Below are 13,943 nucleotides of genomic sequence, written 5' to 3'. Positions count from 1 at the left end.
ATGCCATCGCAAAGATTTCTCGGACGATAGTTTCGGTTTCGTTCGCAGCTTTACCGTTTGGCGTACATATATACATACCAATTTTGCGTCTACGAAGTTCCGCCACAATGAAATTTTTCACGTGTCCTGTGAATTTCGTTGTAGCAGGACTGCGATTTTGTAGCGATGCCTTATGACTTATTTTATAATAGTCTTATCATCCACCGCTCACAGCCGGCTGATCCCGTTGATAACGCGAGCGGACCGTCGCTCTGACCACTGACAAAGCACGATAAGCGCGAAAAGGCATTATTACTTTTAAAGTCATCGCTACAAAATACCGGCCCAGGACTTGACTGTACTTGGATAACGCACTATCTTTCCACAGCTGTGTGCAAGTGTTTAAGACAATTCTGCCGGCTCTCCAAGAATATGCTGCTGATGTCAAGATCAAATGGAAGTTCATTGCAGATAGAGCTCACTGGTGAAGAGGCTGGTTGGAGCGCCTCATCAGATCAACAAAAGACACATTGAGACGTTCATTAAGGCGTAGCAGTCTGAACGACGAGGCCCTCTTTACCGTTCTCTGCGAAGTTGAAGCAGTCATAAACAGCAGACCTCTTACTTGACAGCAACTCGAATGAAGTGCGACCGCTGACTCCGTCGCACTTCTTGGTCGGAAGTTGCGCCGTATGCTTTCCGCAAGAAGCCAGCACTTCCGATGGCACCTTATTGACAAGAGCAGACCTGCTCCGCTGCGCGCGGTATGGTGAGCGTCTCACAGCGGAGGTATGGATACGATGTAAGCGGTCGTACCTGCTCTTACTTCGGTCCGCGCCTAACAGCCCTGTTCGTGAACTACCTCGGCTATGCGAAGGTGACGTGGTGCGTGTACATGATGACAGCAGATGTCCGCTACCATGGAAGCTGGGCAGAGTTCTATCAGTGCACCCGGGACAGGACGGTATTGCGCGTGTTTGTACCCTTCGACTAGCTTCTGGACAGACAATCAAGCGACCCATTCAGATGGTGCACATTCTCGAAGCAAGCCACCAAGACCCAGCTGCTGAGTGATCAGCTTGGCCCCTTGGGAATACGATCATTGCTGAGAGGCGGCGACGGAGAACACAAGAGAAGAAAGAAGAAGGGACAGCACGAGCTATAGAATAAAAAAGATGGAGTGCTTGGTCTAGGGCTCGTGTCTTTATTATGCAACATAACACACACGACATTACATATCTATAAATGTTTTCTGCCCTATACCTCGAAGAATAAAGATTTTAAAAACATTTTTTATTAAGGCCCAACTTGCTCCTTGACTGCATTGTAGAATTTTTTTTTAATATTTTACGTCAGTACAGCGAGACGAGAGGCTTTGCCAAAAGTTGCCTGTCAACACACCCATCACCACAGTGATGATAGCAACCTACTGCTGAATGTGATTTCTGGGCCCCACAACTTCAAAGTTAACATGGAGATTACCAGTGTTTCAGTGCCTGTGTTCTGCCTTGGGATATTTAACTCCGTACATTAAATTTACATTAAACCCAGTCGATCAACAAACCAATCGGAGCATTCCACGACACAAATGGTGCAGCATGATGTCCCCACCTGGTGCTGCATTTGAACACCACACACATCTCGGTGGTGAGCTTCCGTCGTTTCATTGCCTTGGACAGTGCCTCCATCACCGTCTGGCCAGGTCGCACCTGAACCTGTTGAAAAGATGCGTAACACATGGACCAGCACGAAATCAGCTGCAACAACACAGCTTTTGCTTGTGTGTGCTGTTTGTTGCACTAAGCGCAACAGCACACACTCACGCACAAAAAAAAAGAAAAAAAATATATAGAGATGCCAAGCTGAGGCAGACATGACATCTGAGAACAGCAGGGCGTCATGTTACTCTACTGCTTTTGAATTGCCTGTCCCACTTGCTGGGATTTGAACACAAGCACCATAAGATTGTTGCGTATTACATACTTACATACATTTATTGATTAGCCAACAGGAGGCTATTTCTAGCTGCACTTGAAAAATCCCTGGCAAACAGTGCCGTCACACGAGAAAATAAACAGAAATGTTCTTTTACTGTGTGTGTTAGAATTTCAGAAGTAGCCTCCATCATTATGCCGACGTCTTGTCCCTCTTTGAGAGTGCAACCCTTTAGTTTTCTTTTTTACCTGCAATACTGACAAGTGTTTATCCTTTTTCCAGGGACTGCATTTCCCCCACTAACACCTTAACATTATTGCTCAGCGCAAGACACGATTTGAAATTTACTTGAATGTTATCATTGCACGTTCTCACCGAACCTTGTGCAATCAGATTGTATGTGTGACGTGAATAGTCTTGTATTTTCTGGAAGGTATGCGAGTATCAGCGATTACGCTGGAACCTTCGACGAGCCATGTATAAAAGTCGACGCGCTTTACCAGCAGATGAGGTTTTGGCGATCTGCGCTTGCCGCTACCGTTGAGTGTCACTTGCTTTTGCGGGCACAGGTTCGCGCAATAAAGAGTTCGTTCCACGATTCACAGATTTGCTACTGTGTTCTTCACTGTCACTACAACGTGACAATGCAATACTGTTGACCATATAGTAGCTTAGCGCAAATAATGAAGGAGGGATGGGATCAAGGGGAGCGCCAATCCCATCCCTCCTTCATTATTTGCGCTAAGCGACCATATGGTTAAGGGCATGACATGAACCGACTAGCCCAGCAACAAGTTTTTTTTAGACAATACAATGTGCTGCTCCGACCAGTACATTTGATAAAACACATGCTGCTACTCCGCAGTTCCACCAGTCACAACTGATAATCCTCATGAGAGACCACCTACAGCAAGGCTTAGGCCTAAACAAATATGGACTGCTGCTAGTGACTGCTGCAAGGCAATTTTCATCAGAACTGGTGCAGGCCATTACTGTCTGTGTAATGCACTTTGTTGTTGGCAAGCAGAATCCCAAGTGTGTTTGTTACATGCAGTGAAGCACTGGGTACAACGAGAGTCCTTTGATACCGTAAAAACCGGAATATAGGTCGAACTTTTTTTCAAAAAACCATTGCAAAAAGTCGACCCTCGTCTTATATACCGGACATTGGCGGAAAAACTACGGAAGTCTTGCAACAATGGGCAGATGAAGTAAACAGCCGCCTTCGTAGCCATAGTATTCATACCAGTAGCCATAGTATTCAGGCTGCTTTTTCACATTTTGTTTCAAAATGAGCGGAAGCCGACGGCAATTCACCGTCGCCTTGAAGAAAAAGGCGATTGAGTACGCGGAAGCCCACGGCAACCCGCCGGGTTGCCGTGGGCTTCGTATTGTGTGACCATCGACCCGCGTGTTTGTCAGCACCTTATCATCACGGTACGGAGCAGCATGTAAATAAATACTGTCACCATTGTGCAACCGGCTGAGTCACATTTGTTTAAAGGTAAGGGTGTCTTTCGGTACTTCTGCCAATGAAAAGATTTTTTTCATTTTTAGAATCGGTTAGTTGGGGGGTCGACCTATATTCCGGTTCGACCTATAGTCCGGTTTTTACGGTACTTGTTTACTGGTCACGAAACTTGTTCGTCAAACTATGGGAGAACTTCATACGTTGCTAACAGTGACTTCACAGCAGCGCCACCGGTTCAGAGGGGATGTGTTGAAGGGGTACTCGGCAAGCAGCGCAGCAGTTGGCCCATGCGTTTGTGTGATTTTTGTAGCGACTTTAGGCACTCTTTCTGCCTTCTAGCATGTGCAGAGAAGCTCGAATGATCCTTAGGAGTTAAGGAAAAGAAAAGAAAAACCCGATGCAAGATACGATTAGGAAACCGACGATGTTCAGTAATAAGACCACGTTTATTTTTTTTTTTTATAGAGCTTGGCTAACGTTTGCTGGGACACTCTATATTTATTCGCACTTAGAGTAAGTTGTAACCTGCTTCTGAAGCTGAAATGCACGACTGTCAGCCCTTGCCAGCCATTCAAATCAAGTTTGAGGATGTGTCTTATCTCATTAGTGAATATTAGACCTAGCACAGCAGACGAGTTTGTCCACTCACTACCGACGGAAGATAAGCAATTAAGACGAAGGAAACTGTTTTTGTAGTTCAGTACTAGCCATAGCGATCTAAGTGTTGTATGGTGTGCACACAAGAAGCAGGAAATGACAACGCTGCACAGAGCCAACATCGATACGTCACCGTCGTTGATCGAAGCCTGCCTGTCGCACTCGCCGGCGCTTTCATAAACAAGATTTGACTATACATACAGTGGTTGCTCTGCATAATACATATCGTTCACGACCTATAGAGGTGATTGTGATGCCAAACGGGTAACAGCCTCCGCAATACTGCACACATCGACGTTTTCAAAGAAAGCTCTCCGAGTTCTTATATACACGCAGAGTTTCCGTTAACAATACTTATTGGGTCTCCAATTTTCCAGGCCTGGCCCGGACCAAAAAATACTCTGACAAATTAAACAGTCTGAAAAATTTGTTCAGCCAAGAAAATATTATTTATTAGGCTTAGAGAGGCTAACGTCTAATGTTCGAGTGCAACGTAGTCAGACAGCATTGCCTTGGAAAGGTTATATTCTTTTCCAACATCAACCTGAGAACGTCCACTCTCTATTAGCTTAATACAGTCAACGACCGGTTTTCCAGACATGCCCAATAATCCGGACACCTTCGCAACACCACCACGTACCCCACAGAGTCCACGTATAAAAACGTATGAAATTTCGGATGCAAAAACTTTCCACTGGCTGATTCTCAGGACTTTTTGCCGTGACCGCAGGTCCAAAGCGGCATTAATTGTAGCCACCACCACCGCCATTTTGATTATCCTGCCTCCTCGAACTGGCGCTGTGGCACGCAAATCCGCTGGCAGCCCTAACCACCACCGCGGAAACACTAGCCTAGCCACTTCGACGTTCGCTACCAAGCTTCTTTCTGTTCGGTGCCGGGTTTTTCATTGAAACAATTCGCTGCTGTTAGCAAAGGCGCCGCCCTCCGGACTGCCTCGATTTTTCGGACGTTGACAGTATATGAGTTTCTATTAGCTTAATTAGCTCTCTCTATTAGCTGAATAACCACCTTAGTTTCCACGTTTCTTCGCACCACTTGGCTCTCGCGAAGGCACCAGAGGTGGCGCCATGGCACTGAGCACATACACATGTGCACAGCGTCTCCTAGACATACCTGTTCTGTGGCACACCAGGTGCACAATGGAAACCGAAAACAGATACCGCATCACGTAATTATGACAATACAGTGCTGACTGAAAAGCTCTTCTAAAAGGCTTGGCAAACGTGTGCAGCACGCAGCAATGCGAAGGCTCTGCCGCATAACATTCATTCCACCAAATCTGCATAAAATGGCATGGCCTACTTTAGAAAAGTTAAAAACTAGGAGCAAGGTACATTGCTAATTAATTCTTCGATTCCTACTTATGGTGCTTTTTGAAATTTCACAGAATAATTCTCAGAAGCAATTAATTGTGCTTCACCTGCAATAATTAAGCTACAATTTTGTGTGTTGCAGTGTACATCTCAAAGCAAAGCACACAGCATTTCTGGTAGTAAGTAAGGAAAGAGCAAGCTATCCTCAACGAAAATGTTTTACCCTCTCTTAGTCAATGTTGTGCCAAAACAATGCTTACGGTTGTTCTCTGCTGATTCGGTAGAAATGCCCGCACTACTGACTTCATCGGAGATTTTGGCACGTCCTTGGAATCCCCTGCACAGCAAGCAGTGAGACAAGTCAACAGACCTAGCCCCAAAAGCATCTGTTAGACACCATGCAAAGCACAGGCTATCTCAGCAAAACCGGAGGCTCCTAGTATCGCATAACAAGATGTATAGCAAGCTATCAATAACACAGGTGCATAGAAATCAAGATGTACATTACGGTCTACTCTTACTAAAGGCAACACCAAATTAGTATGCCAGCACCGATTACAGCTGAGCTCTAGATCTCGAAAATATTTTTTAACAATAGAATTTCTGTTGTCAAGTGATTTTTTCCTTTGAAACTAATGAATTAATGATGTTCTGTTGTACTGAATACCAGTTTACCAATACCAGAATACCAATAGGTCCTCAGTTTAACAGTGGACCTGTGTTTTGCGGCAATCTTTTACTTGTTGCGTAGAAACTTTTGCTTGCCAGTTTTTCTCAAAAATGCAGAAGGGCTATCCCAACTTTACAGCGTGTAGGTTATCATAAGACTAATCTGCGTGACAGACAAAAAGACCGTGCATCACGTGTCTCACGTAGCCGGTGCCGACAGTAAAGAGCAGGCACCATCGACGCCGGTTCATTGCCAGGTTCAACTAATTTGCCACCGGTCAACGATAGTCAAATCTACAGGGTCACGGCAAGTTTGCGCGACGCTCCCCCCCCTCCCCTGTTTATCCGCCGTAGGCGCCAATGCCTGCAACCACATCATAACACTTTCGCGCACCCCATGCAAATCCAAAGCTAGCCTTGTGACAGGTTGCACTAAGCTAGAAGAAAAAGAAAGAAAAGAGAGAGATTGATGTGCATCTACGAGCGGTGTCGGTAACAAGAGAGTGCCGTTCCGTTTGTCGCAAAAATGTCAGGCGTGAACAACTTTGTTGTCATTACGTGCATTCATCTTTCCTTTGCGAAGCGGTTTGCCGGCTTTCACAGAGTCGCACAGCTGCTGCCAACAGATCTGCGTCGATTCTGCACCAAACCATAACTTTGGTGACGCCGATTAGGCCCAATGGCCTAGCCAGTGTGTCAGTGAGAAAATTTGCTACTGGCCGACGTGGTAACAGGTCGCAAGCCGTCGCGGAATGCTTGCTCCGAGTATGTTTATACGGGTATATCGAATATATCTAATATTCGAAAAATCGAATAGCAGATATTTGATTCGCGAATCGAATTATTCGAATGTTCACTATTGGATTCGATGACATTCGATACTCGCACACCCCACAATTTTTCCTTCCGTGGCACCTAGCTTCTGCCAAAGTCACCACCATTGCAGCAAAGGGGGATGAACCGAGCATGACTGTCCTCCTCACTCAGCACTGATCCTTACGAGTCCCTTTTTGCTGTAGTCACCATTGCTGGCGACAATAGTGCCCCCCCCCCCCTTTTTGGGCCAGTGGGATTACGAGAATTGGGTTATCTTTCGGTTGTTTTGGAAAAAATAGCAAACCGTGCCGAAATCAGGAGTGGGTTTTCTTTCGGGGGTGGGGCATCTCTCGGGATGTTACGGTAGTGGAATTTTAGAGACACAGACAAAAACGAAGTTGGAGAAAGTGTGCCGTTCAATTATCAGTAATGATATGAAGCGAGCATGTGAGAAATTTATTGCTTTATTTTATTTAATTGCAGAAATGATTATACAGTCAAATCCCCCAACAATGCACACCGCTACAACGAAATTTCCGCCACAACGAAGATTTTCCAATTCCCAGATAGAAAGTAATTTAAAAAAAAAAGTCCCTTCGGGGGGGACATGGGTCTCGAGAAATTTTTTTTTATTATTGACCCTAGATGCATGAATTTTTCAGGGAATATTCAACTTTGTGTACTGATTACTAATATGCAATTATCTTTTCTCTACATGGATCCAAAAAAAAGTTAACATTCTTCCCTTATAAATTTGGGATGTGACTAGCATAAAAAGTAATGCATCAACAGAGCTCACATTTTAAAGGTATGTTCCCGATTGATCAAAGAGTGCACATATGCAATTTAATGCTTGTATCTATATTTTAGCCAAAATTATGAAGTTCCTAAATCGCAGTCTCATAACTGAATATTCGCTGGATATTTCTACATGATTTTAAAATGTTGCAATCCTAAAACACTATATCAGTTTTCTTGCACACTCTCTCTAGCATTCAAGCAAAAAGAAAATCAAGACAATTGATTGAGTATTAGCGACCCATTGTTGATCCCGAAATTCAAAACATAGTAAATTCTTTATTTGAGAAAAACGCAAAAAACTAAAGAGACTGCATAAATACACATTTTACACTTGAAAGCCACCCCCCCCCCCCCAGCAATAGTAATTACAATCTCTCAGAAAGCCCCCGGTGAGTAATCTGAAGCAGGCTTTTGTTTGTGCTTCTTCTTTGCGGCTGCCTGGAGTGCTGCCAGCCGACTGCACGGCGATTGTCTTTCTCGGCTGCCCTTTGACTACCTTGGCATGTTTGCTCTAGTTGCAGTTCGCGCAGTATAAGTGAGCTAGACTCTTGGTTTCCGACGTTGAAGCGCAGAACAGCCTCTGCCACAGCAGCCTCAATGGCAAACAATGACACATTGTCTTTTTGTGATAGACTCAAGATGACCTAATGCAATGCCTCATCACCATTCTGTGTCTTGGCTCTCTGACATCTCTGCAAGAGCTTTTTATCACACAAACGCTCATAAACAGGACGTAGTGCATTGCCGACAGCCTCTGGCAAGTTGTAGTTGCTTTTTGGGGTGGGCTCATTTTTTGCCATGACTGCATTATGCTTGCACCATGAATCTGGTCCATGGGGACATAGGCTGTGGTTCGATTTGTCGTCAGTGGAGGTCACATGATAATATGTAGCCCATACAGCCGTGCACATTGCATCCACATTTCCAGAATGGGATTTGAGAGCACAACCGTAGTAGTTGGTCAACTTTGTGATGAGGTCGCCAGTGAGGCGGCTTTTACCACTGATGCGCTCTCCCCTTTGTGCTTCCGCAGTGCAGTTCCCATGCGTTTCTGCACATGGTCCTCCTTTTCAACATTTATGAAGCTTTGGCTTCATTGACAGCATTGTACGACCGGCTGTCACCATCACAAAGCATGGTTGCGTACCTGAGGCCATGAAGCAAGAGGGAGCGTTGAAATAAAATCATTGCCGCCTCTACTTCCATCTGGCCAGCCTTGCACGAGGTGTTCTTCTGGCATGAATGCTTAGACTTCCACTCGGCATATTCCGGGCTCTCAGGTTTTGGGCCACATTCGCAGCCAAGGCAAAAATTGGAAATCACTACAAAGTCGAGCACCCATACCCTGAAAAAATCTCTATCACAGTGGCCACTCCTATGTGGGAAGTATGTCCCCTAGTGTGCCAGCTTCCATCAAAAGAGACAGCAATGTTTCCTGGGTTGCCACAATTGAGATCTTTGTAGAGGCTCTTTACTATTGCTGCACATTTACTTATATGTCCACCACATGCTCTCGTTGCTGCTGGCTTCAGCTTTGTTTTCAAATACTGCTGATATGTTTTATTGTGAAGGCCTCGGTGCGAAATGCCAATAGCGGCGAAAATATTGTTCAGCGCTGTCTGGCCATTGCCTGTGCTTTGCATAGCACGCGCTGTGCGAATGTTGATTTCGAACGGGTTGCAATTATTGCTACCACCGCGAACTCGACGCGAACTCCAGTTCGAGCCAACTTCCCCGCAGTTGCCGCACTTAACTTTTAGTTTTACGGCTACGCCGTACTCATGAGCGTTCGATTGTCAACTCTCCATGACATACTTTGCAGGAAGAAACTTTGTGCAGTAAGTTGTTCACCATATCGAGGTCAACAATGGTATACGTCGTGGTCGACGCACTTTCGGGGCTGCACTCGCTTGCGAGAAAATTCATTTTGCGATTCGTCGCCGAGAAGAAGGAAGTTCCGCTACTTTTCGCTGCACGCCGCTCGATCATATCGCAGTCAGCCAGTTGTCAAAAACGTCGAGTCTATCCTCACATGGTCCGTTCGCTTGCGCATACCCGTAGTACTGGAAGCAGCGTCCATAATCGCCGTCACGCTTTCTCCAGCTGTGAGTTCTTTTGTTGCATTACTACCGTCTGCAGTTGTAATCGCAAGCGGCTGCGATGTTTTCTGGCACCTTGACGGAGTACCACCGCTGCCAGCTGATTCCGACACCACCATGGCCGCTATCGCGATCGCCGGCTGCACTTGTGTCGCACCGCTGCTTCGTCGCGGCACCTCTTCCGCTCTTCCGCCGAGGTCTGCAGATGTCATCGTCGATAACAGTGATGTTTTGCAGCAATCTGGCCGCGTACCGCCACTGTCAGAGGCTGTCGCGATCGGCGGCTGCCTTTGTGTTGGGCTGCTACATCGCGGCGCCTGCCAGTCTGCTGTTCCGCTCGGCTCTGTCGATGACCCCGCTGGTGACTGCGATGACTCCTCGGGCTGCACAGCACGTTTTCTCCGCCGTTTGCTGAATTTGTGCAGTGTGCGGAACTTCCGAGCACGGTTCGGCATCTTGATCACAATCGCGGAACAAGAAAACCGGCGGAATGGCGTTGCCTGTGCGCGTCTTCGGCCGCCCGCGCTTGATCGCCAATGTTGCCAGTCCCCGCGCTCCAATCACAAGCCGTCGTTCAGTCATGTGATAGCTATGGACCAATGATACGGCGCGGTTCTTTCTCTTGCTTTTGCCCGGCAGTGCTCTCCCGTGGCACCATTGGAGGTTCGTTTATGGCGGGAAAGCAAGCCAAAAAGATGCTCTTTCAAATGAGACCAAGATGGCCGGGCTCCGGTGAGCAGTCAGGGCGTGCCAGACAGCGCAAAAAGGGCCCATTTTCGGCGTTTTCGTAAGCGAAAGCAAGTGTTCGATGAATAAAGACGGCATTTTTTTGCTCAACGACGCATCATTGTGAGCCAATTTTTTGCTGGCAGGTGCGCGATGGTATGAAGAAAACGAAAATCACAATATTGAAAAATCGATTTTTTTGTAGTTTTTTCGTCCTCAGGACCCGTGTCCCCCCTTAATAAGGAAGGCATTTTATTTGGCATTTTCGCTTCAACAAACTTTTCTAGAACGAAACTGGGACTGAATTGAAATTGGAACTGCCGAGTAGTCAAATTAGAAGGCCCTTCCAAAGCTGTGACGATCGTATCTCCGCTAGAACGAGATTTTTGAGAATGAAATCAAATTCAAAGCACCAATTTAGGCCACTGCAGTCCATAGCTAAGCGTGGTCATCACGCACCTGCGCGAGACTGCAGGGGATCACCGCAATCGCTGCCATTTTCTATGGTCTGTGTCCGTCCAAATGGCTATGCCAACGAAGAAGCGTAAATTTCTTTCTCTTGAGGAGAAGGCAGATATGATCGCCGAGGCAGAAAGCGGAAGGAAAAAATCTCGCAGTTTCACCATAAAAGCGAAGCATCGATTGCGATAGCAGATTAGTAGACAGCTATACAGCTATAGTTGTTTTATTATCCGTATAAACTTGTAAACATTCGCTTTGTAAACATTCTCTAACTAAATTACCGAGCATGGTGTCGCGCGCGCACAGGTAAACATGAACACCATCTCGCTCGATGACCGCGGAAACTCGGTGTCAACACGCTGGAGTGAGAAGGCGCGCCAATAGCAGCGAGCGAATTGACCTCCGTGCCATCTCACCCTTCACTGCGAACTAAATGTCGAAAGCACAGCTCACACGACTCTACCGGCACTAGTTGCAGTTTGCCCACATCGCAGATCGCTTTGAAGATGAGGTCCGAGCGGGCGCTCACTTTGTGCATGTCGCAGGTTTCTTTCAAGATAGCGCCCGAGCGGCCGTGCTGCAGCCGCTGTTGTCAACAAGATGCTAACGTCTCGTTGTCTGGGGAAAATGACAATCCGCTAGACACACTGACTCCGGCGACAGCTTTGAAAGTAATGGATCCTTTTCACCTCATCAGAAAAGTTATCAGAACCCACAACAAGGACACTGCGATGGCTCTTTCAACTGACTGCGAGACTCGCGTAACACCTTTGCTTACCGTGAAGCGTAAGAAATCCAGGCTGACCGACTTCTGGAAATAAAACTTCCGGTAAGCGCAAGCTTGTCAAGCTTGCCGACTTTGTCATGCTGTGAAATTGTGATAATTTAAACCGCTTTATTGCGACGGTGCATCTGCCACAAAATGAGTGTTTCGCGATCGGCCGGGCACGTGCGTTGGGTTAGGCGTCGGCTGCAATGTACGAAAAATGCTGTAACAGCGGCGCGAAATACATTCTCTTGTGAAGTTGACACTTTATCGACTGCCTTCGGTACGTCTCAACCTTTGCCTCCACACCATTGCGAAGATTTCCCGGACGATGGTTTCGGTTTTGTTCGCGGCTTGGCCGTTTAGCGTACGTATATGAACATACCAATTTTGCGTCAACGAAGTTCCGCCACAACGAAATGTTTCGTGTGTCCCGTGAATTTCGTTATAGCAGGACTCGACTGTATACTTGAGAATTAAATCTGCAATAAACTCCATATTTTTATTGAACAAAGTGGAAATAGACAAAATTGCCACCATTTGAGGCTACGGTGACAAGTGCCCCATCATCAAATTCCTTGGGTACATTTTTCTTTCGTTTTTGGGTTTCCTTTTTAATTCGGTTTCCACCTTCTTGGGTATTTACGCATGTGTTCACAATCTAGCTCTAGCTCCCTGAGGGAGCGTTTTTGCCAGAGTCTCTAGCGGCCACGGTGGTAGATGTGGAACACCCATTAAACTGCAGGCATCATGTAGTGCATGATCTTGTGAGCAGCCTAATATGACTTTTCAAGAATCAACACGACCTAATTAACGGTACCTTCTGCCCAACTGCAACTAAATTTTTGACCATGTACAAAGACCAGTTTCAGCAGATAATTTAGAAACACAGCAGCCTCTGTGCAAAATTTTACGCTTGAAATACGAGTGAATGCATCACAAAATGCTTGAAAAAATGTTTTTCACACAAAAACTGAAAAAAAAAAAAAAAAAACGCGTCCGCTGAAGGATAAATCCCAACATAAAAACGTAACTGTTTATTCGATTAGCAATGACAGCGGGCGAGCATACCGATGCTACGCTTGTCTCGGTAGCAAAGGAAAAAGGCAACTCTTTTAAGCCGGGCAGCCTGTTTTTGTAGCCAACATCGGTGACGCATACCTCGGATGACACTGCGGTGGTGCTGTGTTTTATCGGAAACGCAGTGCAGCGTGTAGCCGGGCTACGCTGGGCCGGACGATAACGAGGCAGAGGCTGCGCTGAAATATGTGTAGAGTGTCGCCACACTGCCATTACCACTCACCAGAAGTAACATATAACTTAAGCCATAGACAACCAGTGCCCGTGAATCAGCAGAATAAACAAATGCCAGAAATACATTCGGAACAATATAATTATTTGGAGACAATATCCCCCACCCCCCAAAAAAAATTTAATACTAAAAAAGTTGGCTTCACTACACTACTTTGAGTTCGTTTTTCTTTTTCAGCGCCAATAAAAAAAGAAAAGTTAATATTCCGCATGCAACTTTTGTGCCCTGTGAGAGAGTACATCCACGTTCAGGCCACCGGCCACTGTAGTAAATCGCAAACGTGAAGGTGGAAGATTATTTACGTCGACTTGCGTCTGTTGTCTGCCTAGTGAGATGTCTTATTCTATTGAGAAACTCCCCAATATCACTCTGGCTTTCTGGCTCCAAGTCTTCTTCCTCGGAGTCTCATTGATCAAAGCTACATTCATTAAATGCGCCGCCTTTTTGTTTGTTGCTAACTTTAAAGATGCTGCCGACAGGATTTCATCATTTTTGTGCAGCTTTATCTGTGCATAACAGAACCGACACAAGATGCACTCAGATTGTCTTTGGTGAAATAAGGTGGCCCTTTTCAACTAGCCCAGCTTGTCTACGGGAGGTAAATGGTTAAGCGAATATCAGCCAGATTCCATTGTTGTTAGCAGTAAGAACGGTTAAAATGTGAAAAGGAAAAACAATCCCCTATTTTCTACAAGGTGGTGCATTGACTGGAAAAGCTGTTTTGATGCACCAATGTGGCTTGCTTATTTCAATCAATCAGTCAATTTATTTGGCATTCATTACAGCCTCTGCACATAACGAACGTGAGGACAAGAACAAAAAGCTGTTAAGTAGCAGGTTGACATGATTCTTGCCCCTATCCTTAGTATCCTTGCCCCTATCCTTAGTAGTCAAAAAACAAAAGCACACACATAAA

The 13,943-nt window shown here is 45.8% G+C and overlaps 2 protein-coding genes across 3 annotated transcripts in view; both read right to left on the bottom strand.

The window, feature by feature from the left end:
- The window catches only part of LOC125947608 (uncharacterized), a 386,033-nt gene that overhangs the window by 195,082 nt on the left and 177,008 nt on the right, over positions 1-13,943 (bottom strand). The window lies entirely within an intron of this gene.
- LOC119461836 (serine/threonine-protein kinase B-raf-like) overlaps positions 1,180-13,943 on the bottom strand; it is a 28,890-nt gene continuing 16,126 nt past the window's right edge. The window contains exons 3-4 of the mRNA XM_037723207.2: positions 5,637-5,713; positions 1,180-1,694 (exon numbers count right to left, since the gene is read on the bottom strand). Of these exons, the coding sequence (XP_037579135.2) occupies positions 1,521-1,694; positions 5,637-5,713 (251 nt within the window). The 3' untranslated portion in view covers positions 1,180-1,520. The remainder of the gene's footprint in view (positions 1,695-5,636; positions 5,714-13,943) is intronic.

The sequence above is a fragment of the Dermacentor silvarum genome, chromosome 8 (genome assembly GCF_013339745.2).
Source record: "Dermacentor silvarum isolate Dsil-2018 chromosome 8, BIME_Dsil_1.4, whole genome shotgun sequence".
Classification (NCBI taxonomy): domain Eukaryota; kingdom Metazoa; phylum Arthropoda; class Arachnida; order Ixodida; family Ixodidae; genus Dermacentor; species Dermacentor silvarum.
This window is presented reverse-complemented; position numbering and strand designations above follow the sequence as displayed.